Source organism: Cynocephalus volans, chromosome 8, assembly GCF_027409185.1.
Source record: "Cynocephalus volans isolate mCynVol1 chromosome 8, mCynVol1.pri, whole genome shotgun sequence".
Taxonomy (NCBI): Eukaryota; Metazoa; Chordata; class Mammalia; order Dermoptera; family Cynocephalidae; genus Cynocephalus; species Cynocephalus volans.
In genome coordinates, this window is record NC_084467.1 from 119,919,264 (window position 1) to 119,946,415 (window position 27,152).

A 27,152-nucleotide genomic window follows, 5' to 3' on the forward strand; every position below is an offset into this window, starting at 1 on the left:
TGGCTGCTGTTTCACTTCCACTACCTAAATCTCCTACATATTTCTCTCATGGGCAACCCTAAACACAAGCTTTATAGGGAAGGGAATACTGCAATACATAGTGCTAGCTTAGCTAAGTTGACCCAATACAAAGTCACCACACCAGGTTTTAGTAACAGGCTCTCTCTCCTAGTTTTCTGTTAAATGCAACTTTAGTAAGAATATTTTCATCCAAGTCACTGATAACACTGTTGAATAGAACAGGGCTAGGCCTGGAAAATAAAGACTTTGTTTTTATTCTCCTTTTACTTACTTTGGATTTCATTTCCTTTGCTAACATGTTTATTCTATCCTTTTTGATTTAAAGTACATGCTTCTTAGTATTGGAGTAATCGTGCCATTATGGAAGTCACTGTGCTTTTGAATTTGTGTCACTACCTTGGTGTCTCCTACCCCTGATCTTATAGGTGGGCACTGATAGAATTAACACGCTTGAGTAGATAAATAAGTCCATAGATTATTTATGTTCCTTGATACTGGAAATTAGACTGTCAAGCAAACAAAAATCCTTTTTTTTTTTTTTTTGGTTTAACTGGAGGAAGTAAATTAATCTGACCTGAAGTCTTCAGGAGCCAGACTGGAAGTAATTCCTTAGTTGTGAGTTTAAATGATCAAATCAGGTAAGAGTCCCCATAGGGGCTCCAGCCAATCTCCAGAAATGACATTAATTAACATCCAAACAGTTAGTGAAATGATTAGGAATGAGGGAAAGTGTGTTCCAACTTTGGCCTTCCACATGGATCCATGCTTTGATTTTGAGCAAGTTAGCTATGTCATTCATGGCTAACCAGAGGAGGGAGGAAGGGACACGTGGAGAGGTAATACGTATTGTTGTTCACTGTTCCTGGCACTGGGGGAAACAGTGGTATATCAGCCTGGGTCTAATCAGGAGACAGAACACATACAGTGATTTAAACAGAAGAAAGTTATCATAAAGAATTATTAAACTATAGTAAAAGAGTACCTATAAGATACAAAGAGGAAGAAAGTATCCAAGGAAGGAAAAACTTGAAAGGGGGACCCCTCCCAACGATGCCCTTTAGACATTATTGTAGAAGGTATGATTGCAGCCACTGGATAGCAGAGAAATTCAGTGCATTGCCTAGGCCAGATCTGGTGCCCAGTTGCTGGGAAAACAGAAGCAGCCCTCCAGGGGCAGGGTGCAGGTGAACTTTAGCTGGTGGGTAGGTACACAGATAGAGTCGGGTAATGGCTGTGGGTAAGAGGCATGGTGTATGCAGTGTCCACATCTGGAGAGCCATGAGAGACAAACCTGGGGGGAGGAGGCAGGCTAGCAGAGAGAGTTGGGCCATCACTGTGGATGGGAGGCCTGGAACACTCACTGTCTGTTTTGGGAGTGCTCCAGGGAGGTGATCATCAGACTAGGCTGGGGCTGTTAGATCACGGAGGGACTGTGTGTTCTGTGCCTGTGGCTGGGACAGAATACCACCAGGTGTTCCTCTACCCAGGCTACTGACCAAACTATACAGTAGCTGGGCCAAGAGAAGCCCTGTCTTCCTGAAGTGTCTTTCCACTCCACAGAGAAATCTTAACATCATGTTCACTGTATAGGAGACATGCTTGAAGGAATTCTGTCTATTATTACAGAGCATGCATTGCAAGGCAAATTTGGAGCTGAGTAGTAATAAATTGATAATTGGTACAAGTGGCTGCTAGAACGTAGTCTTACCCTCAAGGAATATAGTCAGATGGAACTTGACATGGTACCTCACTTAATCCTAACAGGTCTGAGTGGTAGAATTTATTATTCTTATTCTTAAGATGAAAAAAAATTGAGCTTTAGTGATATGAGATAACCTTCCCATAGTCACACAGCTAGGAAATGGCTAGAGAACTAGCACTCCAGCTTTTGCCCTTTGTTTTACCACTTGCTCAGTAATGCCCACCTTTCAAGAAAAACCCACTCGATGCTTTAGTTTTTATTTAAAAAATGATATAGTAAAATGCAGGACACACAAACTATATTTTACGATGAATGGGAATTTGATAGACCTATTCAGTGATATTTGGGGGTTTCTTGAAAAATAAGGGTCTCCCTGTAGCATGTTTCACTTAGTTAACAATCAAAAGTTTAAATGATCAAGCCAAACGAAATTCAGGAAAGATGAATATCTTAATCTCTAGGCTCATAGTAATGAAACTATGGAATGTTGAAGACAAAGATTTTTAAAACAACCTGGAGGGGGAAAATACATTGCCTACAAAGAAACACATTTTTTAAATTGCAAAAATGGAAGACAGAAGACAATGAATTATCTTTAAGAATATGGTAAGTTAAGTGCCTATCAAGTGCTGAAGCTTAGAAAGAATCCCTTAAATACCTTTTTATTGTGGAAGTAAAGTAGAAGAAATCCCAGGCAGCATTTTTTAAAACTTGGAAGTAAATGAAAAGGGCATCCATCCTTAAAGGAGAGTGAGTGGTTCAGATCAAGGAGAATAAAGACAGAAGACTCTGGGGTTTATGAGAGGGAATACATGGTGACTTCTGCAGGAGCAGTTTCAATAGAGAGGTAGGGCAGTCTTTTAGTCACTTATTAGTGAAAAAAAGGAGAACCGTGGTATGATGAATTGCAACTTAACAGTGAGATTAAAAATATATATATTTTCAAAAGAGGAGATAGTAATACCCTTATAAAGGGAGGAGGAAAAGGTCCTATGGTGATAGAGAAGGTGTTTAAAGTATACATAATTTACTTTATTTTTTAATTTATACATAAACATTATTATTATTATTTTTTTTTACATATAATTATACACAATCCTGACCTAGGGTAGATAGGTAGAATTACATAATTATGAGAGAAGTAGATGTTAAAATAATTAGTCACTCTTTTGTTTTGTGGAGACGAAAAAGCACTGTCAGGATTTAGGGACTCTTACAGATAACCCTCCAAAGGCATGCTAACCCTCCGAAATCAGATATCGACCTCCCACATAGAGATGACTCAAGTCTTTAACTTCTCTTTCTCCAAACCTCTTCATGACCGAAGCCCCCAACTCAAACCCTGGCATGCATCCCCTTCTCTCCATTCCCATTCGACTCTAGAAGGGACCCAAGGCACAAAAGGTTGTAAAAGATCAAGAAAGGAGGTGCAGACCTAGAGCCGCAGCCAGCTCTTCGCTCATGATACATACATGTCTCCTTTGTTCTCCACGTGATTTATAAGTGACGGGTGACCTTCTGCACCTTCCCATGCTGTTTCTGTAAGGATGAGTGTCTTCTTATCCTCTAGCTCTCACTGTCTGAGGTTCTTGAGGGGCCTCTGCCAAGAAGGGAAAACTGATAGCCAGAGATTGGGAGGCAGCCCAGCCTAACTTCTCATACCATTTCTGGGCCAGCCCATCTCACAGATATGAGTGTCCATTACTGTATTCGGGAGTAATGTTTCATGAACAGTTGATGTTTTTATTTCCTTCAGCTTCAAAACCTTTCATTGACAGTGCCTTTTCATGCATATTCATGAGAAGGAATTATTCACCCAATTTTATGCATGGATAACCTTATGAACTAAGAAGGGGAAGAAAATGTCATTCATGCTGTGCGGTATCTGTAGTTCCCTAGGGCTGCTTGTGATCCCTTATTCACCCTCGTAGAAATTCCCCTCACTAATGTCCCAAGCCTTTTCACCCTCTTTACCTGTTGGTTCTGTCTGTACACCCTCACGCTCCATAGGTGACCCCCTCCTCCCCAGGATTCCTCAGCTTTTCCCCCTCCCTCAGAGCACCTTTGTGTCATTGCCAGCTGTCTCTGTCCCCTGCCTCTGTCTGCTCTGGACCCGTCCTTGTTCCTTCAGCACCATAAGCTGTTAACTGTGCTCCATCTCTCAGTCTTTGTGGACTTCTGTCTCTCCCTATAAACATGTTTGGCTCTCTTCTGTTCTGAAATAACCTCCCTTCAACTCTGCTAACTCCATTCGAGAGTACATCTATCAATCCTCCACTCTTTCCTTCCCTCCTTCCCAAAGCCCTGGGCATGGCTTCATCAGTGCCTACCATCCTGCACTTAGTTCCTCGTAATCCAGCTTTAATTTCCACCACTTCGCAGAAACAGCTCCCTTCGCGTTTACTGTGCGTGTTCTCCAACCACACCATTTCTGAGGTTCCTCTGCGTCCTTCTGCAGTACCACCACTACTATTTCTCTTTTCTTCTCTTATATCTTTTTGATCTCTCTCTCTTATTTGCTTTTAGCCCTACATAGTTATATGCATTCTTTATCTTTTCTTAAGGGCAAATTCTGCATTTTAATCTTTATTGCTCTTTATAGGGTGGACAAAGTCCCTTGTACTTAGTGAGTTTCAGTAAACACCCAAAATAGATAATTGAGTCTCCAGCAAGGGATTGATGACTTATAAATCATTTGAGGCCTCCTGGCTCTAGGTCACATGCACAAGTTAGCACACGTATCCAAGACCTTTTTGCTACTTTCTCCTTCTTTCTTCCGTTTTATCCCTTCTTTTCAAAAGTCATCATATGTTGCTATGTGAAAAGCACTGGGAATGCAGAGGCAATAGGGCATAGCCCATGCCCTCAAGGTTCTCACTGTTACTTCTACTTTCCATGATGGTTTTCAGATAAGTGTTCAGGGGAATCAGGTTGAGGCACATATTTTTAATTACCAAATAATACGTGCTTGTTACTAAAATAAAGTAAAATAAAATAGCGAAGAGTTTTATACAGGAAAAAGTCAACGCTCTTCCTTCAACACCTGTTCTTTCTAGTACCACTCTGTATGCAAATATATAGACACTAGATGTTTTCTTCAGAGTCCAGTATTATTCTACACGGAGTTCTTCAGTTAGCCTGTTTTTCTCTCAGTAATATATCAAGAACTTCCTCCCACATCTGTACTTACAGTCTTCCCATGATGGCTTTGATTCTGAAAGTTTCAAAGTGAGAGTGGTAATTTAGGAAATGTCTGGCTTGGAGTGCAAGGCACCCAGATGGGGATAGACTCCTGCATGTGCTTTGGATGCAGGAGAGATGCCTGTAATCTGAGTTTAATGGGAAGAATATCTGGGTCTGGCCAAAATAGGTGACAGTGGTGGAAATGCATAGAAAAAGGTCAGTCTGTGAGCTGTTTTAAGCATGGGACATTCAGACTAGTGATGTCTGAATCTAGATAGTAATTGAGGGAGGCAGAGGAGGCTCCAGTGACCTCAGCTTGAAGCTTCAGTACTTTTATTCTGCCCTTTCTGAGGGCTATCTGCCTCTGGTGGCATCCCACTTGATTTTAAATTCAGTCACGGTGAAAGAATGGAGATTTGTGTCATGGTAACTCTTAGCATGAGCTCGGTGAAGGCCAGGATCATACAAGTATTTCCCACTATTGTATCCCTAGTGCCTGGAAGGATTCTTAGTAGGTGCTCAGTAAATAAAGACTGCATGACAAAGCTGGGGCAGGCTTGATCTGTTTGTTTACTTCACTAAAATGTTCATTTAGAAAAGGTTGTTAAGCTAACTTGTCCTCTTGGTAGCCTTGGTATCACTTGGACAAGCACAGCAGAAAACTTAATACGGCTGTTAGAGCAATCAAAATTAAACCTCTGGGCCGCTCTCTCTGGGCCTGGCCATGGAGGACATCTTTTACAGTATTTAATAATGATGGAAAATCCAATTAGGTCAACTTTAGAAAACTTCACTTAATTAAATACTGTCTACCAGGTAGAGATTTACCCTGTGGAGGAAGTAACAGGGGAACAGGGAAACCAGGCAGGTCCCACTTCTACTGTGAAATGATTGGTTGGCTTTAAATTTCATGACCCTGTGCATCATTTTATCCTTCTCGAATGCATAAAGGGAATTCATTTAGAATGTGTATAAAGCATTGGTGAGTCTCAGATGGGAAGGTGTGTGCAAAATAAAACGAACACTCTTGCCCTTGACTTCTCTCCCTGCTACCAAATAAGCCCTGGCCTGGGTGTCCGTCAGATGGTCTTGACCTTTTCTGAAACAAAAATACCACTGAGAATCTGATGAAAACTAGATTTTTCTCCCTAGAAAAAAAATCATTCTTATGCATACTTGCAAAATTTTGAATTTTAGGAGAATTCAGGGACCCCATAGTCTTATGTGTTCTTGAATTCCAAGGTAAGGTTTCTTGGTGCCAATAAGCATTGTACACCATCTTTGAACATTTGCATCTAAAGCTGGGAAGGTTTATCATTGGCTTTCCTACTTCTCAAGTAGGAGTAGGAGGAGAAAAAACAAACCAATACAGCTTTCTTGACAATTTAATGTTTACATGATTAATAGATTTTACTTCACTAGCCCAGAAGACATTTGTATCTTGTTAGAGTAGTCCTTTTATTCAAAACAAACCAATCTCGTGTTGGTGAGTTTTATTTTTTTATTTCTTTGCTTTTTATCTTTCTTTTTTGTGTTGGTGAATTTTAGATCATTTAAGGGCAGAAGGTTTGCATAGGAGGGGCCATTATGGTACCCTTGGTGTCCTTGGAATCACATGGATTATTGGGGAAATTGGCACAGGGTCTGGGTTTCACATTGATGTGGAAGGACCATGTAATGGCCCAGGGGAAGGGCCATGGTGTGACCAACCTTTATCATAAAGGCAAATAAAGAAAGGTTGCCTGTAGTGGATTGGATTATGTCCCCCCAAAACTCCCTGAAGCTTGAATTATGTCCCTCAAGTTTTATGTATTAGAAACTTAGCCCTCATTGTGACTGTTAAGAGGGTGGGAAATGCTATTATCGTAATTGAAAGGTGGAGCCTTGAAGAGGTGATTGGATTATAGACTGTGTAGTAGTGAATGGCTTAAAAATAGTGGTCAGGGGCATGGTTTGGAAGGCTTTTAAAGAAGAGGAGAGTCTGCCTCTCTGTCTTGCTCTCTCTGCTCTGCCATTTTCACAATGTGATACTCTGCCATCACTGTTGCCACCACCAAGACCTTCACCAGCTGTATTCTCTGGACTTTGGACTTCCCAGCCTCAGAAATTGTAAGCAATAAATTTTGTTTTTATAAATCACCCAGTTCCATGTATTTTGTTATAAGCAACAGAAATGGACTAATACATTGCTCTTGATTTGGAGCTGTAGCCCCTGTCTGACAAATCCTTAATATTAATAGATAATCTCTAGTATTGTAGGGCAGTGTCATAACTCATCCCACAGTGGCAGCTTGAGCATTTTGCACTGAACACCAGTCTAGACACTGTGCTGCAGTTCCGTGTTCTCCAGCGTGGCTGGATAAGCCCTCTGGGGGCTCCTGCTTGTGTCTTGGCACAGTTGGGAGGAAGGCTAGGGATGTGACACCTCTAAGAGCAGAAGCACATTCCTTTCTGGGAGCACAGACCTCAGACTGTGGAGATGAGGATGACTGGGAGGCCCAGAGGGTTATGCATGAAATTCGGGAAAGATGGGATGGGCCAGTCAAGGCTGGATTGTCTGCGCATCCCCACACCCTTTAATAGGAGACCTGAGAAGCTGGCTCTTGAGGAGTTATTGCTTTTCTCAGTTGCTGGCAGCAGTCACGATCAAACCATGACTAACTGAGGAATCCTCTGTATTTGGCTTAACATTCATGCCTGTCAAATTCTTATTCATCTTTCAAGGTTGATTTTAAATACCATGTTCATCAGGAATTCTTTCCTGATTTCATCCCCACTCCCACGGTGGGGATCTAATTTCTGCTTCTCCTTTGGACCTGTAAGGCTGTATAGCTTTTAAGTTCATCCTTGTTTTGTAGTCATTTGTTTATCTGTCTTGCTTTTTTTTTTTTTTTTTGGTAAGAATTAGATCTTATTCATCCTCGGGGCTCCTTGACCACTGTCTTGAATATAATAGTGCCCAATACATATTTTTTTGATTTAATTGATTTCTTAAACCTTTGCAGAATTCTCAGGAAGTAGGTATCCTCATTCTGTACACTTTTATACAAGATTGAATGGATGGATGAATGAATGAACCAACCAACCAACCTACAAACATGTGTTGAGCACTGACTGCAACCCATATGTTGGAGGGTGTATGTATTTAGGGAGGGTGACAAAAAATGTTAACATTAGAATATCATAATGTATGTTCTAATAGAAGATAAACAGAACACAAACAACTGTTAAAAGGGCAGCATTGCAGTTGGGAACACCAAGGAAAAAGAAGTCAAGTGACCTTGTTTAGCTTTGCTCAGGGAGGGAGCCCAGCACTTCTTGATATTGAGCAAGGCTGCCTTTGAAAATGGACCCACTCCTTCCTCACGTTGGCCAAGGATGCCAGTGCTGTCCCCTGTCATTGCTGTGCAGTTAGCTGTGTGCTTGAGGGGCTGATTATCTTGTCTGTGGATTTTCTTGGCCTTTGACTTCATCTCTTGTCCCATTTATTGCAGTTCTTATGATAATTCTTAATTATCAGAGGGTGAATGGGAGAAATGGAACCATAATAGATGGCAAATGTATACATCTTGTTTTTATTAATAGACCCAATAAAAGGTTTTTTGGAGGGGATGAGCAAGAAGCACCTCAGAATGGCAGCCCCTGATGGATGTGACCACACATGAGCACATTGTTGCTCATTGTCTTTAGTAGCACATACTTGTTTGTCAAAGATGGTCCTGACTACTGCGCGAGGTGGAGTGTTGCAGGTGCATTGCCTTCCAGAGTTGGAGCAGCCATTCAGGCAGTGAGTCAATGGTCTTCCCTCACACCTAACACTATTTAAAAAAAAAAAAAAAAAAAAAATATATATATATATATATATATATATATATATGTATGTATGTATGTATGTGTGTTCCCAGACGTATATGTATATACATGTTTATACACACACATGCACATCTATTTGTGTGTGTACGTATGTGTATAAGAAGAATTTTCTTAGCAAAACCACCCAACCCACATCCCTCCCAATTGTCTTTGTTCACTCATGGGGAGGACAAAGCCCTAAGGAAACAATTAAGACTGTCAGACGCCTCAGGGGATGAAGAGGAATTTGACAAGCTAAATATGAAAGAAACTGCAAGTACTTGGAAATCAGGTCCTAAGAGAGCCTCTAGTGTCCCTGGCCAGGCCTCCCCATGCTAGCAGCCCCCAGATATTACATGAGCCCCATCCCCCAGGTCATCAGAGCCAGGATGGATTAATATGTATCTCCTGTCTAAGAACTCAGCAGCAAAATATTTCTGATTGCACATGCTTTCCTTTTGATCTGTATTACATTTCTGGTAGTTGTCCCCACCCTTGGGAAAGGGGAGTAAGTAATGGACAGGTGAGATGCAGGTCTGGGGTGGTTAAAACCACCATTGCTTTAATCAGGACACTTTATTAAAAATTATGCTGACCTCTTGCCTCAACCAGCCCCACTGCTACTTCCATGTCAAAGCATCCTCAGTTCTCTGGCAGGGAAGGGCTGAGCTACTTCAGAAAGGCTGCCAGAGTGCTGTCTAGGGAAGGGAGAGGAAGAAAAGCCAGGGGTAGGACTGGCCTCACCTTAGTGGCAGGTTCATAGTCGGTGCCCTCTTGAATCTGAGGTGAGCTTCTCCACTTGGACCCTGTCTTCTGCTGTCTCTCTGTATCTTCAGCCATCATTTCCCCCATATTTTCCCTGGATCTTGAGACTATTGGTTTTGTTCTTTTTTTAGCCTATAAATAGGCTCAGGTTTGCTATCCTAAAAAAGAAAAGATACCTGCGGCCATCTGCTGTGGCTAATGTCGGAAATCCTACTCACATCGTCAAGTGTAGAGCTCTTATCCTGTTTGTGACACCAATCGTAAAGCTAGGTGACTATGCCAGTTGTCAGGCACTTTTACCTGCCGGTAATCCTGCACCAACTGGGCTGATTGTTGCACTGGGACTGGGTCTGGAGCTCCCAGACCCCTCAAGCCCGTTCACAGACTGGGTCACAAACCCTTCACATGCCAGGCTGGGTCCCCAGACCCCTCACACACCAGGCTGGGTCACCAGAACCCTTCTTGCAGGTCTATGAGGTAGGTAACCGGCCACACGGTCCTTGGAAGCTGCAGGTCTGGAAAAACATGGCCACACAGGGCAGGCACCCGAGGCAGTAAAACACCAGCCAAAGTGGTGCCACCATGCAGGTGCACTTACTCCACCCACATGCAATGTTTACCAAATGACCCTGAACCAGCTCCTAGGTAAGGGGGGCCTGACCAAATTGTTCCATTTTCCCAACAATACCGCTTGATCCTACCACCCTACCTTGCCCTTTTGCTGCCGAACTCTTTGGAATAATTGCGTTTGCTGTCTATACTGCCAAAACTCCCACTCACTTTCCAGCTCATTATAATTGGGCTTCCTTGAGCTACTCTTCTGAGACTGCTGCTAAGGTCACTAGTGATGTCTTCATTGCTAAATCCCTGGCTCCTTGTCCATCTGCATCCCATTCAGTCTTGGTGGAGCACTTGATACTGTGGGCCTTTCCATCCTTCAGGAAGCCCACTCCTCTTGTGGCTTCCATGATGGTTTCTCTTGTTCCTCCTCTGATCTCCCTGTCTTTTCCTACTCAGTGTTTTTTGTTTGTTTGTTTTTTACTGACTCCTCTGTTCTGCCCTCCATTTAAATGGATACTGTTAATGGGATTCTCACAATGAGCCTTTTCTCATTTTCTTCTACTTGCTTCTCAGGGGATCTTACATTTCGCATAGCTTCAATCACCCGTGAAGTGGGCACTCCCAGGCCTGTGCTTCTACCCTCCCTGCCCCATTCCTTCTTTCTAGTTGTCTCCTAGACTAGTCTGTCTAAGTGCTTTGGCCCCTCAACGTTGACATGTTCAGAACCATGGAACAGGGAAGGAGAACTCTTCCTCCTTCTTCCCTGTTCTGTCAGCCTTCTCTTCCTTCTGTGTCCCTTGACCCAGTTAACGTTTAATCTGTCCACCCAGTCACCCAAGGCACACAGCTCAGAATCTTCTCCTTCCCGCTCCTCATCCTCTCATCCAGAGAAATGGCTCTTGAGTCCACCTCCTTCTAGCTGTGATCTCTGCCCCTGCCTTAGGCCATCATCGTTTCTTGCCTGGACTCAGGGCTGACCAGTCTGTGCTCTGCATGTCTCCAGCGTGTGTCACTCACCTTGACTTGTGTTTGCCACCTGACTTACCAAACTCTGATTCTCACAATATCTTCCTTGTTTGTGGTGAGAAAACCAAAACTTGAGGATTAAAAGACTTGCTCAGTGTGTCACCATTGTAAGCAGCACAACAGGGATTTGAGTCCAGCTCTTCTGACAGGCGAGCCCCAGGTCCAGATTCTTTTGATTCCCCCCAAAACTCCATATTGCAGTAGCCTCTTCGTAGGCCTGCCTTCTGCTCCTGTCCTCCCATCCATCCTTCACACACCACGACTGCCAGCTATGTGATTCTCCTGCTTAGATCCTGCTGGCGCCTAGAGCCTACAAGGTGAACTTTGAGCTCCACAGCTGGGCTCTCTGCAGTCAGCCCTGACCTTCCTCTGTTTCCATCTCCTGCCTGTCCCTTGGCATGCCTGTGCTCCCCATGCCCAAGCAAACCGTGCCATCTGGTGACTCCGTTCCTTTCCACATGCGGTTTCCATTGCAAGGAATGCTCCCCTTCTGTTTCTGTGATGGATAGCTTTCTCTTACCCACTAGCTGCACTCTGCAGTCCTCCCGCCATGCTCGGAGCCCAGGGAGGCTGGCCTGTGTGGACGTGTCATGACAGCTCCCACCAGTTGGCACATAGTTCTCTCTCTAGGTTCTGGAATCTGCTCATTGCCCTGCCACCTCTGGCCTTGGGGTGCTGCAAGATCTCTGGACACTCACTGTCCTCTGTGGTTTCTCTGCACTCTGTCCTCACTTTGTTAATAGTCCTGTATTAAACAGATTACTTAAAATGGGTTTCCTGCTAGGACCCTGACAGATACATCCCCACCTCCTCCCACGCGTCCTTCAGGCTGCAGCTCAGGCAGCAGCTCCCTGTGCGCCCTTCCTGATCCCACGGGCGGGGCTGCATCCCCTGTGTCTCACAGGCTCTGTCCTGCTGTCGCACCCGCTCCATCAGTGCACGCAGCTCCTCAGGGGCTGGCTCTGAAACACGCTCAGCTCTGTGTCCCCGGAGAGTGTGATGTGGAGCCAGGGTGTGGGGCCCAGAGTAGGATCGCATTTCCTGGATCACAGGTCATGCCCAGCCATTCCAACACCTGCTCTTGGCTGGTGGGGAGACAGAGACAAGGAGAGAATGCTTCTGGCATACAGCAAATACAAATGATAAGAATTCTCAAGCAAGGGCTTTCTTTCTTCACAGCCTCTTCCTTGTATCCCTCAACCTCCCAACCTACCCTCTCCCTAAACTTCCACCTTTTAAAGTGATCAGAAATTGAAATGAGACCAGTATGAATATAGGAATCAGTTCTTTTTTTTTTTCATTTTGTTCTAAGGTCTGTTAGTGGCTAGAAGTAAAGGTACATAGTCCCTTAGAGTTAAATAAAAAAAAAAAAACCCCACAAGATTAGAGTATGACTGAGAAGGAGTCTTCCCAGGCTAAATCAGAGTGGCTTGGCTATTGTCCTGAGAGGGGACAGGTGGAAATTAGAATTGCTGACCCGTGGAGTAAACATCACTCTCCAGGCACCAGTTTGTTGGCTTATCTTCAAGTCCCAGGAAAAAGCACCTTCAGGTGAGCTCTGATGTAGACTCTCCCTCCTCAGATGTGGCAACAGGCATTATCATGCAGGCAGGTCAGAGCAATTGAAGAAAGAAAACTTCCAGGAAAGAATTTATGTTCAGACAGAAGTATCTGGTCATGCTAACCAGGCCCAGCCAGGCATGCTCCGAGCCCTGGGAAATTTGGGGAGGGAGGTGGGTTACCCCTTTCTCATTTCCTGTCATGAGATATGGGATTCCCATGTGCTGAGCAGGTGGCATGGGGGGCTGGTATGGAGTTAGAGTACAGAGCGAGTTATGGTATAGATTCCTGGAAGCTCAAGTAGGAGCTTGACTGCCTTGGAAAGACTAAGATGTGTTTATGGCATGAACAGATTCCTGGGTCAGTTTATTTGAAGAACCTTGGATGGAAGGCTGTTAGGGATAGTACAGAATTCCAGCACCTCTCACCCAGGTATACACTGAGAATCTTACCAATACGAGAATGAATTTATTGGTGATCATAGAGACATCTATGAAGGCATCAAGGGCTTGGGAAGATAACTGGGATAAGAAAATCCAGAGTTCCTGGATGGCATAAATATACCTTTAGGACTGATTTCTAGCCAGTAGAGAGAACAAGTGTAATAGTAACAATTAAGTACTCAAATGATATTTGACAGTTATTAATCAGCTAGGCAGATAATGCAGAAGTTTTAAAAACTTGGTTAAGGTTGGTGGGGTTCAGATTCTAGCTCAGACTGTAGTGGGTTGAATTGTGCCACTCAAGAAGATATCTTTAAGTCCTAACCCTCATACCTGTGAATGTTACCTTATTTGGAAATAGGGACTTCGCAGATATAATCAAGTTTAGATGAGGTCATACTAGAATAGGGTAGACCCTAAAACCAGTGACTGGTGTCCTTTAAGAAGAGGGAAATGTGGACAGAGAGATATAGGGGAGAAGGTCATGTGAAGATAGAGGCAGCAGACTGGAGTAATGCAGCTATAAGCCAAAGAATGCCAAGGATTGCTGGCAGCCACCAGAAGCCAGGAGAGAAGTGTGGGATGGATCCTACCTCAGAGCTGCTAGAAGGAGCCAACCTTGCCAGCACCTTGATTTCTGACTTCTGGCCTCTTGAACTGTGAGAAATTAAATTTACGTTGTCTTAAGCTGTCCAGTTACAGCAATCGAAGAAAATAATACAGACACCTACTAGCTGTGTGACCTTAAGAAAACTGAGTAACCTCTCTGTTTCCTTATCTGTAAAATGTCAATAGTAATAGTCTCTACCTCATAAGGTTGTTGTGAGGATTAAGTGAGTTTTTACATGTGAAGAATAGTGCCTGGCACTATTTACAATAGCCAAGAGTTGGAACCAGCCCACATGCCCTCATCAGATGAGTGGATAAGGAAACTATGGTATGTCTAAGAATGGAATTCTACTCTGCTATAAAAAGGAATGAAATACTACCATTTGCAGTGACACAGGTGGACTTTGAGAAGGTTATGTTGAGTGAAACAAGTCAGGCACAGAAGGAGAAATACCACCTGTTCTCACTTATTTGTGGGAGCTAAAAATAAAACACACGAACAAAGGGTGGGGTGGAGAAGAAGACACAACAATCACAACAATTCCTTGAACTTGTTAAGACAAGTGAACAGATATGATGTAGGGGGGGAGGGGAGAGAGGGAGGGGGAAGAGGAACGGGTAAAGGGTGATGAAAATCAACTGCAGTGTATATTGAGAAGTTAAAAAAAAATAAACAAAGAATAGTGCCTGGCAGATAGTAAACATGCAATAGATTAGCAGATACTCTTATTTGGTCACTTCAGTTTACTAAAGATTTTTTTTTTAGCACCTTCTATGTGCGAGGCACTGTGTGTAAATTATTTCATTTAATTCTCATAACAATCCTATAAGCCTCTTCTTATCCCATTTTACAGTTGAGAAAACCAAGGCTCAGAGTATAAGAGAAAGTAGAGGAGCTACAACCTCAGCTGAGGCTTTGTGGCTCTGTTCTGTCGGTTCTTCTGTTATTCCACAAGATCACAGAGGTCTCAGTGTGTACAGGGGAGTGGATAAGGAAGAGAGTGAAGTTTTGTTCGTGATTTATTTTGCACTGGAAAGATTTATGCCTAACACTCTCCATCTATAACACCTGAAGGAACAGTTCACTGTCTTGAAAGCAAGAGGATAAATTGTTCATAGGGAAAGGAGAGGAAGAAGCAATTTTCTAGGCCAGGCTCCCCCAGCCTATGCCAGTCAAAGTAGTGCCCCTAGTATTTGTGGCAAGTTGTTTTTTTTCTCTGCTCTCCAGCACTGGGAGGGAAGTTGTGTCTTTGAGCAAAAGTCTTCAGGAAGCCTGAGGATCCTCAGGAGAGTAGGAAGGATGGGGTACCCGCCCGCCACCCCCAAACGTGAATGAGCTGAATCAAATGTGAGCAAGCTCAACGTATGAACTCAGATAACGCACTCACAGGAGGAAAAAAACTGGCAGCCTGTGTAAACGGATTTGGTTTTTGACAGATGACAGCAGGTGACAGTTATTTTGGAGAAATTGAATATTGGAGAGAAGTTAAAGCCTTGAAGTATATGAAAGGATTTTTGTACAGTGGTTTTGTGAGGGACCCTGGCCTGTTTTCTGCCTGCCTGTCAAGTTCTGAACAAAAGGAAATTAACTTATCACAGCCCTTGGCATTTAGAAGGTGCTGTGTGATGGTTTGTGGTTGATTCAAGGAAAGCAGGGGAGATTCTAGAGGGACATAAGAAAGAACTTCTTAACAGCTGTGAAATTAAAACATAAATTAACTGCTGAGATGGGCCACGAGGGTGCCTTAACTAGACTTTCAAAAATAAATGTGTATTTGTCTGGCTCTCAGTAAATTTGAAAACTCAATTGATTGCTTATTCCTTACTGTAGGTATACCGCAGATCTTTGTAACAATAATTTGGGCATTTGTATAATTTTATTCCTTGAGGAAACCTTAGAAATCAGCTCCTATATTTGCATTTCTGTGCCTGCAGTTGAGCAGATGAGCTTGACTGTCTCTCAAGGTCTCTCCTAGCCCTGGAATCCCAGGCTTCCTTCCAGACCATTCTGTTACCGCAGAAATGTCAAATGGAAGAACAAAGAGAAATATTTCTGCAGGTCTGTGAAATACAGTGCAGTCATGGTGACAGGCAGATACTGGACAACGTGTCCCAACACTTCAGACGTTTGTGGAAGTAAGTCTGTGAAGTAAGGAGACCCGTTCTGTGAGGGATTGGGGGCACCATTTCATGAGTTTATTGCCATTCCTTTATGCCACATGGCAGCCCTGAGAAAGGGAAATCTGAGGAAGGCAGTCATCAAATTAAGAATGGCTGAAATGAGGAATGAAGAAGATGGAAATTGAAATAATGTGTAATAAAGGAGCCAGCTGAAGTGATGAAGAGCCCTGTAAATACAGTGGGAGGAAAAATGTAATCAGACCAAAGCAGTAATAAGAGAGAAAAATGATCAAGATGGACAATGTTATCTAAAGATTAGATTAAAAATAAATATGAGGCATAGGAAAAAGGATGAAGAATGATGACCAGGGACAAGAGAGTGAAACTATGCTAATGCTACTGGGCTGGGTAGAAAGAGAAAAAGACTTACCCATGTTCAGGCAGCATGCTGGGGAGGGGTGGGAGTGGGTAAAGGGTACATTCCACTCTATAGATTCTGGTGTTGTATTTAGCAAAGCATTGGGGTCCTCCCTCCAGCCTACCACCCTTTTAATGTTATCTCCAGGCCCTCTAAGGATAACTAACCATTTTGAGGGGCCCACAAAAATTGCATGGGCTGGGATGCTTAGGGAATCACTGTTCCTGAGGGCAGAAGTCAAGCTGGATTTGCCCTGAACCAGCTTTCATAATTGTGCCTCACTCAGCAGGTCTTCAGCAGGAAGTTGGTTCTGTCTTCTGCATTTTTTTGCCTTGTGCATCTTACCTTCCCAGAGGTTTTCCTTAAGAAGACCACTTGGCTTTGCCTCCACCATCTGCAAGGTACTTCGTAGCTTATCTTTTTCAACTGGGTTTCATTTCCCTCTGTCCTGTGGGGTGTCATTTTGGGTTAGGAAGGCCCATGCCTTCCAGGACCTCAATAGAAAAATCTCTATGCCACATTCAAACTGGAGAACCCTTCCCTATTCTCCCTTGCTGAGAGATAGTGATGTTGGGAGAAGAATGAATATTGTTTTGTTTCTTCCATTTGAAATTTCTAGGTTTGTTTTCTCAGTTTTAAAGCATTTGTCCAACATTTCATGGGTTACAGAATATTTGCCCATCCATTGTCTCATCCTCACCTTACCAGCACCCTGAAAGATGTTTTTATTATTATTACTTCAAGGATTAAGAAAGAAGAGAAGGAAAAGAGGTTGCTCCAGACTCCTTGGCAGGTCTAGATACTCTGCCCTCAGGTTCTGTGCTTTGGGCTATGGCAGGAGAGAGTCCTGTGGCAGAACATGGCTGTCAAGGTGAGACCCAGCAGGTCTTGAGCAGTAGGAGGCATCGAGGCTCCTCTCTGGGTTTTGGAGCATGGATATAGACTCAGGAAACCTTGCAGGTAACTCAAGACCTTTCACATCCTCTGTGGCCAATAGGTTCTAAAGTCAGCAGGCAATCCCCATGGAGGTGAGGGGCATTAGGGGCAGAATGCTAATACCTGAGGGAACGTTGCTATATTAGGGTTCTCCAGAGAAACAGAACCAATAGAATGTATATGTGTGTATATACACATAAAACATATAAACATGTGTGTAAGTATATATACACATATATACTTATATAAAGAAATTTATTATGTGCAATTGGCTCACATGGTTACGGAGGCTGAGAAGTCCCAAGATCTGCAATCAGGAAGCTGTAGAACTAGGATAAGCTGATGGTATAAGTTCCAGTCCAAAAGCTGGCAGGCTTGAGACTTAAGAAGGACTGATGTTTCATCCCAAGTTCAAAGGCCAAGAAAGATCAGTGTCCCAGCTCAAACATTCAGGTTGGAGGAGTTCCCTCTTAGCTTTTTGTTCTATTCACATTTTCAGTTGATTGGAGGCCCATCCACATTAGGGAGGGCAATCTGCTTTATTCATTCTACTGATTCAAATGTTAATCTCATCCAGAAACACCCTCACAGATACACCCAGAATAATGTTAGATCAAATGCCTGGGCATCATGGTCCAGACAAGTAAACACATAAAATTAGCCATCATAGTGGTCATGTCATTTTAGAGCCCATTATTTCACAGAGAGGGGATGATAACAGAGTAAGATGTAGACCCATGGCCAGACACTAAAAGGCAATAAGGGATGAGAACTTGAAGACCAAAGTACAACATAATTGATTCCATTTGGGTCCAAAAATGTCAGACCATGAAGAAGAATCATGTGGCTGCCCAGATTTTCATAAAATGTTCTTTGAAAAGTACACATTATAGAAGGCAAAGCTTAAAAACAAGTATGAGTGCAAAGGAACAACCATTGCAGACAGAGCTAAAACCCTGTCTGCATCAGGATCGTGGCAAAGGCTGAAGATGAGACAAAAAAAGAGGGTAAAGGAAGGGAGAGTTAGCGCATGACAGGGAGAAGCTCTCAAGTCCCATTTTTCTAACCATCTCTCTTGGTTTTTTTCCCTCTCAAGTAGATAACTGATCTTCACATTAGAAATACTAGAACATATGTGATTTTTAAAAAACAAAAGTTCAAAAACAATGAGGGAAAAGGAAGGTATTTCTCCTTTAAATGTGTCTAGTCCTTGGCCATGTTGGTTCTGGGGTCCTGAATCATGTGATTGAAAAATCATGAGGAATGAATGAGATATGAGAAGATTACAGGAATAAAACATCCCTCCTTCCGCAAACGGGGGAAATCTGGGTCCAGGAATTACAGGCTAGTGAACTTGTCATTGCCCCTGGGCAAAATTCTAGAAGATGTCATTAAGCAGAAGGTCTGTGAAAGCTTGGAAAAGAAAATAATGATTACTAAGGGCCACTCCTAAAAACCAGTTGCCCAGGTATCCTTAGGAAATCTGCCTTTCAACAGTTGTGAACATCAGCTTTGATGTTTTAGTTGGCCACCAGCAACAAGATGCTGTAACTAAAGAAAAAATACAATCAGAGATACTTTGCTAGAAATTCAGTTCTAGGGAAAGGGCATAGGAAATATTTATGCGAATATACTCTGTGCTGTTTAGATCCCTTTACAAACATGCATTCAATTCTGTGAACTGCATTTTAAGAGTCATTGGCAAGTTGGGATATGTACAGAACAGGTTAACAGGGAAGATGGAAGTCATAATTATTGAGCAAGGAACTTACCATGTTTTGGGCATTGTGTTAAATGTGGGATGTGTGTGTTTTAATACTTAAAATAATGCTATGAAGAGGTCATTCATAATGCCTATTTTAGATGAGGAAACGAAGGATTATATAACTGAGTAGTTTGCCTGATGCCAACAGCTAGGAAGTAGCAAAGCTGAAACTTGAACCTGGATCTTTCTCATCCTTGAACCCACTCTCTTTCCACAGTACAAACCTGCCAAAGCAATAAGGGATCTGGAAAATGGGCCATTTGAGGAACTACTGAGAAAAGGAAATGTTTCTCTTTAAAAATAAAAGAAGTAAATATATACATGGTGGTTGTTTCCAAATATTCAAGTGGTTGCCATTTGGAAGAAGGATTAGCCCTATTCTTTAAGCCTCAGAGGACAGAACTAGGGCAGTACTGTGGAAACAGTAAGTACAGTTACCATTTATTAACCATTTTCTGTAAGCTAATCCCTGCGTATATGTTTATCCTTTAAACCCCAGGAGTGAGGTGCAGTGCTAGGATCACCCCATTTCACAGGTGAGGAACATGGAGATCAGGAGAGTGAGCAGATCATTGCAGATAGTAAGTGGAAGAGCTGGGCTGAAGTTCAGTTCTGTTCCACCCCAGGGCCTGTGTTCTCAACCACTTTCCTCCACTACATTCCTGTTGGTAGATTTTCAATCAACATAAGGGAAAATTTACAAGTAATGAGAATCTCCCAAGAAGAGAACAGATACTCCCTCAGGGAGTGAATTGCCCATCATGACAAATTCTGACCAACAGGGATGTGGGCTTGGATCCAGGCCTGTTGACCTCACAGGTCTCTTTCTGCCCTAAATTCTATTTTTTTCCTGATGATTCTAACAACAACAATTTTACCTATAGATTAGTAGTCTGGGAAGGGGGGTGTTGGTGGTGGGTCTGGTGGTTCTTTATCACTTTGTCAACCTGAATTCCAACATGACGATAAACCAAAATCCAATTTCTCCAAGATATTATTTATATTTCAGTCATTTTTGGTAAGTTTATGGACATAAGAATCTGCAAAAAAGTTTATTGCTATGCCTTGAAAGCATAACAATTTCATTAGTAAGTGGAAATTATAACTATGCATATTTTAGAATAAAAGCAAGAAAACAGGAAATTCGAAGGGAGTACAAAACCTTACAAAACCCTAGTAGTCATTATTAACATTATGTGAACTGCTTTGGTATCCTACTCTTGATAATTATAGGAAAGTTGAGAAAACTGACCTAGACAATTTTTGGAAGCAGTATCAGGACTAACTAGATTAAAGGATAAAGATGAAGGAGGAGGGAGGAAGGGAAATCTTTCCTGTTCTCCTGAGCACTCACGTTCGTTCATCTTCTCTCCCTTAATTTCTACCACCCGCACAACCACAATTCTTAAGAAAACCAAGTGATGGAGACATAAATGTTCTTGGAATGTATTTCTAGATCTGGAAGTTTGGACCTGAGGCCTTAATTTGTTGATTTATTAATTTGTTGATGAATGAGGTCACATGGAAAAACTTTCTGCTTCTTGGTTATGTTGGTGGAAACTTTTCTAAGCTCTAACTGGCTGGCTTTTTGGCTAGCTGGAGGTTATTTATTTTAATAACAACACAGTAACTTTCTGAACTCAGACATAGCAGAGCAGTCTGCAGAGACCTCCAGTCCAAAGAGGGCAACTGTACCCAAGCACAGGATTTCATCAGTTTTTCCGAAAAGGCACTTTGTCTGTTAAGGTTAAGTTAGCCTTAGCTTGCTGCTGTCCCTGTGAGTCTTCTACATCTGTGTCTTGTTGGCATGCCAGTTCATGTTCCTATCTGTTTTATCTGTATTAAATTTAGTTCTCAGTCCTTAGGGTATTACATAATAAGAAGTTAAAAACTCAAAAATCAAAGGAGTTCTATGTGTGATGCATGTGAACTAGCTGGAACTGACTTCCTGCGGGGAAAATGAATAGCTAGGTGGACCAAATAATGGGTGTTCATTAATGACAGCGGGGCACCTCCCTCATTCCTAAGCAGGCATTAGGATCCTCCCCTGTGCCACTCACTGTGCTGGCACTAGGGATACCAAGATGTGGTCCTTGTTCCTTTAAGGAGCTCCTGTATAAACATCCTAGTGTGAGATACATGCTTTGGGAAGCTTGAGCCCAACAGGGTTCAGCAGCTCAGAATGCTGAAGAGAAGGGAAGGCTTCTCTGAACCAGGGCTTGAAAGATGCCGAGAGTGTTCACAGCAGATGCAAAGGCAGGAAGGTGTCTGCAACTGGTTCTGCAGGCCTATATAAGTCAGTACTCTGGAGAGATGACAGCAGAAAGGTAGATACTCATGCTAAGAAGTTTGGACTTTATCCTGAAGGCAATAGGAAGCCTTTGCATGGTGTTAACAGGGAAATGATAGGATGTAATTTGTGTTTTAAAAAATATCACTTTGCTAGTAATGCAGAGAATGGGTTGGCAATAGGTGAGCTAGGAAGCAGAGAGACATATCATGCAGACAGTGTGAGAAAATGAGAACTAAGGCAGTGCCATGTTCTTCACAGTTCTCCAGGTGAGAAAATGAGAACTAAGGCACTGCCATGGAGTCAAAGAGAAAACTGCATACCAGAGACATATTAGTGAGGTGGGCTGCAGGAACCTGGTCATGAGTGATGGATATTACGGAACGGTGGAAGAAGGAGTAGAGAATGTCACCCAGGTTTCTGGACTGAGTGAATATGGTGTCCCCTCATCAAGATGGGGCTTGGGAGAAGGATGGTCACATTGCTTGGAGAATTACAGAGAAGGTGATGAATTCATTTAGGGGCATGATGAATTTGAGAAGCTTGAGGGGCGTTCAACAGGGATGTTTGAGAGGATTGGCCAGATGGCCCTGGAACTCAGGCAGGAGGTGCTGAGGTACAATTGCTGGCTTGTCCCTCAATATTAGGAAGATAGTCAGCAACTGTAGAAGGAATGGAGATTCTGCAGCCCTGATGATGTTAATTTTCTTGGGAGCCACATTACACAAGCATAACAGCCTCTATTTCAGGATCACTTAGAGTTGGAAGACATGTGAGTGTATGAAGTGACTTCCAGCAGAGGTGAGCAGAGAAACTGTGGTCCCATGTTACACTTCCCTCTGTGTAACCAAGATGGGAAAAAAGAGAAAGAAAGAATTCAAGGTAACATGAATAAGGCTTGGAGAGACTGCCACCCATCAGGGGAGCAGCAGCCCCAATCCAAAATCAGCCTTTCTTTTTATTGACAAGACAAGGAAGTTTCACAAGAAAAATCAGTTGATTTAATCATCAAAGAATGACATAAAAACAGGCTATGTTACAGAAGGGAATTATAGCTAAGTATAGCTTTAAACAACTAAAACTAGTAATAGCCGTAAAATTAACAATGTGACATTCCAGAATGTAATTTGTAAAAAGCTAAGTTGATCCACCAACAAACAGCTTGCCCTTAGTAAACATTTTCTTTCTTACATACTTCTTACAGCAATTTCTTTAGCATATTTAAACAGCATTTAAGCAGTTTCCTTAGCATATCTTAAGATCCGTAGGTTAAACAGTCAATAGTCATTCAAACCCGAATCAAACCAGCAACCTAAAACAGTCAAAGTACACAATCCCATTCCTAAACAGTGATTAGAATTGATTAGATGGCTTTTGCCAAACTTATTTGTGGACTTTCGTCCCCTACTCAAGAGCCTTTTGGCTCATTCATGCATTACCTAAAAGTCCTATTCTAAGATCAGAGGAGAATCAAGATTTCTAACCCACTACAGTCCCAAGGTAAACTTGGGCTTCTTCCTGGTACTGTTCTCTTCTCTGTGCCCATCCTCTTTTCAGTGTCCCTCTCAGGCTTCTTGGGATTCTGTGGCAAGAATCTCAGTTACTAGACTATTCAGAGGCTACATTGGTAAGGAGAAGTAAAAAGGCACTTTACTAAATATTTTATCTTCTCAATAACCCCACAAGGTGTTACTATTAATAGTCCCATTTTACAGATAATATAGCTGAGCTTCTAAGGGGTTACAGAGCTTAACTTGTAGTAAGTGGCAAAGTTATAAAGTTATAGATCCTAAATCTCATTCTCCTGACTTACACTAAGACAAACCAGGCCTGTTAAATCTTTGGATGAAAGTTACCAGAGTTGTTGTTGAGAAAAAAAAATATTTTGTGGAAATGATGTGGCCTCCGTGGTATTTGTCAAAAGCAACATTCTCTCTGAATTGTCCCAAATGAATTCCACTGATGCATCCCCTACACCTCCATTCCCCACTCCATGCCCACAGCAGTCAGACTTGGTGGTTCTGGGGATGCCCTGCCATAGGCCCACTTAAGATGCAGCCTCTCAGTCCTTGCTTATAATTTCCCCCCTTTTCCCAGACTTTCCTTCTGCCTCCACTCTTGTCCCTGCCCCTCTCCACCACAAGCAACCAGAGTGATGCTTGTGTTTTAAGCATAAAGAAGTTGGTGCTCTGCTCACAGGCCTCTGATGGCTTCTCATCTCACCTAGAATACAAGCCATGACCTTCAAGGCCTCCTTCCTTCTGGCCTCTGGATGCTTCTATGACCTTGTCACTGACCACACTCACTCCACTTGAACCACACTGGCCTTTGGGCTGTTCCTTGAACGGTTCTAGCACCTCTGAACACTGCAGGGCTTGTAAACTTGCTGTGTCCACTTCCTGCAGTGCTTTTGCCCAGGTATCTCTGTGACTGGCTCCCTCACACCATTCAGGTCTCCGCCCCTCTGTGAGGCCTTCCTGAGCACCCTGTCAAAAACAGCAGCCCCCATCATGCTCTGGGCCTTATTTTGCCTTATCGTTCTCCACAGCACTTATTTTCTATTTGTTTATTGACATCTCCTACACGTAAGCTCCGTGAGCTCAGGGGCTTTGTTTGTGTGTTCCTGCTGCATCCCAGCTGCTGGAATAGTGCCTGGCCCTCAGTGTGCCCTTAGGGAGTGAATACACGGAAGCCATGGTCTCTGCATGGGGTACGGGAAGTGGGATCACTGTCACCAAGGGAACTATGATAGTGAAACAGAATGTCTTTGTCTCTCCCAGAGTGGTTAACATCGCTGGTTCCTAAGTCTCCTCACTCGGGGACAACTATAAACAGGTATCAGAAAACTGGTGCACATTTCCCTGAGTGAGATGCTGATTTATTGCTCTGGTAAGGACGGGAAGGATTTTTCCTTCTAACATACAAGTTACCAGGACAGGTTTGCCATCAGGAGATGGTTTGTAATAGAGGGGTTTCCATTCGCACCCATGCCCATTCTTCCAAATCTGGAAGTCACTCATGGGAGTGTTCATGGTTTTGGAGCCTGTTGAAAGTGCCTCCTGTGTTGTGGTTTTTTGGCCCCATAGGAAGAAGACTTTCTCTGATAACTTGGGCTTTAATGGGTTCTGTCTTCAGAGTGTCCTTAAACAGAGATTTGATCCTAATGCCATTTTCAGTGCATTTTTCTGTTGCTCTTCCTCTAGGATCTTCTACGTCTCTCATGATTCCCAAGACTTGAAGATTTTCAGCTATATCGCTCGAGATGGTGCCAGCAATGTCTTCAGGTGTAATGTCTTTAAATCCAAGAAGAAGGTAAAGGGGCAGTCATTGCTCATTTGTGATTTTCCTCTGATGGACCCAGGGCACCTCCAACATTGGCCCATCTCACTGTTGATGATTTGGAGATGGCTGCTTTAATGCCAGCTGTGGGCAAACTATTTCAGTAGTCTGTCGGTACTCCTATATATTGAAATTCGCTTTTAGTTTCATCTGAACTTTGTACTAGTTACATATGGACAATTGGAGAAGGATTGGCCTTTGATAAGTATTCTGGAATGCGAGCAGGTAGACAGCACCAGGAATGATGCTCACCTTAGCATGCGGTGGAAGAGAAGCACTGCCATTTACTAAGGTGATCTTTCATCCTAATTCTGTATATTGATCAGTAGACTATAAAGCATGACACATGGAATCCGGTTTAGACTTACTGTATGATATTGGTTCTCCTGGGTGATTATTTAGGTATGGCAACTTTGATACTTGAGGAAATGCAACTTTTACAGTTCCATAGGGGCATTCTTTCTCTATATCATTCCTCTAGGAGTCTAACACACAAAACTGGGGTTTTAGAAACCTGGGGGTTAGGAAACCTAGGCTGTAGTTCCACTTCTCTACTGCAACCTTGATGATGTCATGCAGGTCACTGGTCCTCTACGAGTCTCAGCTTCTGGTCTATAAAATGAGGAGGATAGTCAAAATCTGCATTTCCTAAAGTGTACTCTGTAAAACATTTACCATCCAAAACGTTCCATGTTAAAACTATTCTGTTTAACTTGCTAAGAAATCCTAAAGTTAAAAAATCCCTTTAGCTTTGTTTAACGTAGCATTTCTCAAACTGATTTGGCTATGGTGCTGTACATTTTTTCCGTGTAGCATGTGTTAATATTCTGGGAACCATTTTTCTGCAGATAAGATTTTGGGAAACTCTGTATTTATACCTTTACTAAGAGCCCTTACAGGTCTACCATTCTAGAGACAAACCACTAAGCCTGGCTTCCTATGAGGACTCCCAGCCTCCTTCCTGCATACTCTTCCTTTGATGCTATGTGACATCTTATGTATCTTATGCCTTAAGGCATCTTTATTAAATTTGTAGGTACCTTGCCAAGTGTGGATAATAAGAGTAATACATGAAAGGGTCAAGATTTACTAATGTATGTGTCCCATTCTGCACCCTAGCTCCATAAAAAGAATCATGCTTTTCTAACTTAGCTTCTTTCTCTAAGGAGATTTGTGCCTTTATGCACACTGTTTCTAGGTTTTTAAAATGCAAATCATGGAATTGAATAGAAAGTGCTAGAACGGGAAAGATAGAAGGGAAAAAGGGCAAGTTGCCAGGCTTTATTTCTAGATAACAGTACAACTGAGGAAGAAAATGTAAATGAGGCTAAGTTGAGCTGCATATTAAAGAACTGATAGAGGAGTAGGAAGAGGGAGAGAAAGAAAAACCATAGGACCCGGAGAGAGAGTTTAGGGTTTTGGAGAGTGAAAGGCTTTTATGCAGCTTTGAGGTGTAGGGGATCTGGGGAAGAGAAAAAAGGAAATACAGAGTGTTTTGGAGAGTTATGAGTTGGATCATCTGTAATGTTCTTTGACAGCTGCAACTAAAGACTGGAATTCCCTTTGAATTCATTTTGAGTACTTGACTGTGCTTCTGACTTTTTAGCTTTGCACATAGACTGGACCATGAGGACTTTGAAATTTATTAGCATTACAAATAACACATTATCATTTACCAACTGTTGAAATAGTTAATCTCATTTTATCTTTGTAACACATAAAGAATGTAAGACAGGTAATTTTCACCCCCGGTTTTACAGATGAGTAAATTGAGGCTCAAAGAGATTAAATGACTTGCTCAAGTTCCCAGGAATAGGGACTGGCTAGAACCAGGGAGACATGCAGAACAAAAGAATTTTGAGCAAGAAACCTAGGTAAAGGAGACCATGTTATATTTGCCTTGCCATTGGATCTAGTGTAGCAATACACACAGTGGGACATCCAGTTCTGTCAAAACCTGAGTCTGGAAACAGTGCTTACCTGGAGCTTTGATCTTGAAGGGAAGTACAGAATCAAGTTCTTACTACCCAATGAAAAGGACTAGTCATCTAATTCCCTAGCATACCCATTTTTTTCAATGGCTCACAGTTCTTAGAGCTAATTCTGATCTGTGGCTCTTCTGTTTTCTTTATCCCTTTCACCCTCACCTACTGAGACTGTAGCTCTTCAGAGTTGGTTCTCAGGCCCTTTGTTGGCCTGAAGCCATGCAGCTGAGGGAATTGTTTCCAGATAGTGCAGGCTGTGAGCCCCGTTGCTGCTGAACTATATAGGTGGAGGGCCGATTTCCGAGCCAGGAAAGAGAAGTGAATGGTTCCACAAAGGAAGCAGAATTAAGCAGGGGTGGGGAACCCATCTGTGGGGTTTTGCACACCATCCTACTTAGTCTCCAAACACGGTGGTTTACTTTTTTATAAAGCACTTTTGGTTTTGAGAAATAATAGTTAGCTTGGGAAGGAGTTTTAATCGGCAAATCATAGTAATACTTAAGAGGTAAGGGGGAAAGGACTACAGACCCGGAGGAAATGTGTCTTGCAGGAGTGTTTCTCGATTGCTGAGGGTCA

General features: G+C 42.7%; 1 protein-coding gene across 2 annotated transcripts in view; it reads left to right on the top strand.

Annotated features, from left to right (window-relative positions):
• Positions 1 to 27,152, top strand: part of LOC134384812 (carboxyl-terminal PDZ ligand of neuronal nitric oxide synthase protein) — a 295,395-nt gene that overhangs the window by 218,956 nt on the left and 49,287 nt on the right. For both annotated transcript variants that reach the window (XM_063106589.1, XM_063106588.1), the window contains exon 5: positions 24,456 to 24,564. In XM_063106589.1, the coding sequence (XP_062962659.1) occupies positions 24,456 to 24,564 (109 nt within the window). The remainder of the gene's footprint in view (positions 1 to 24,455; positions 24,565 to 27,152) is intronic.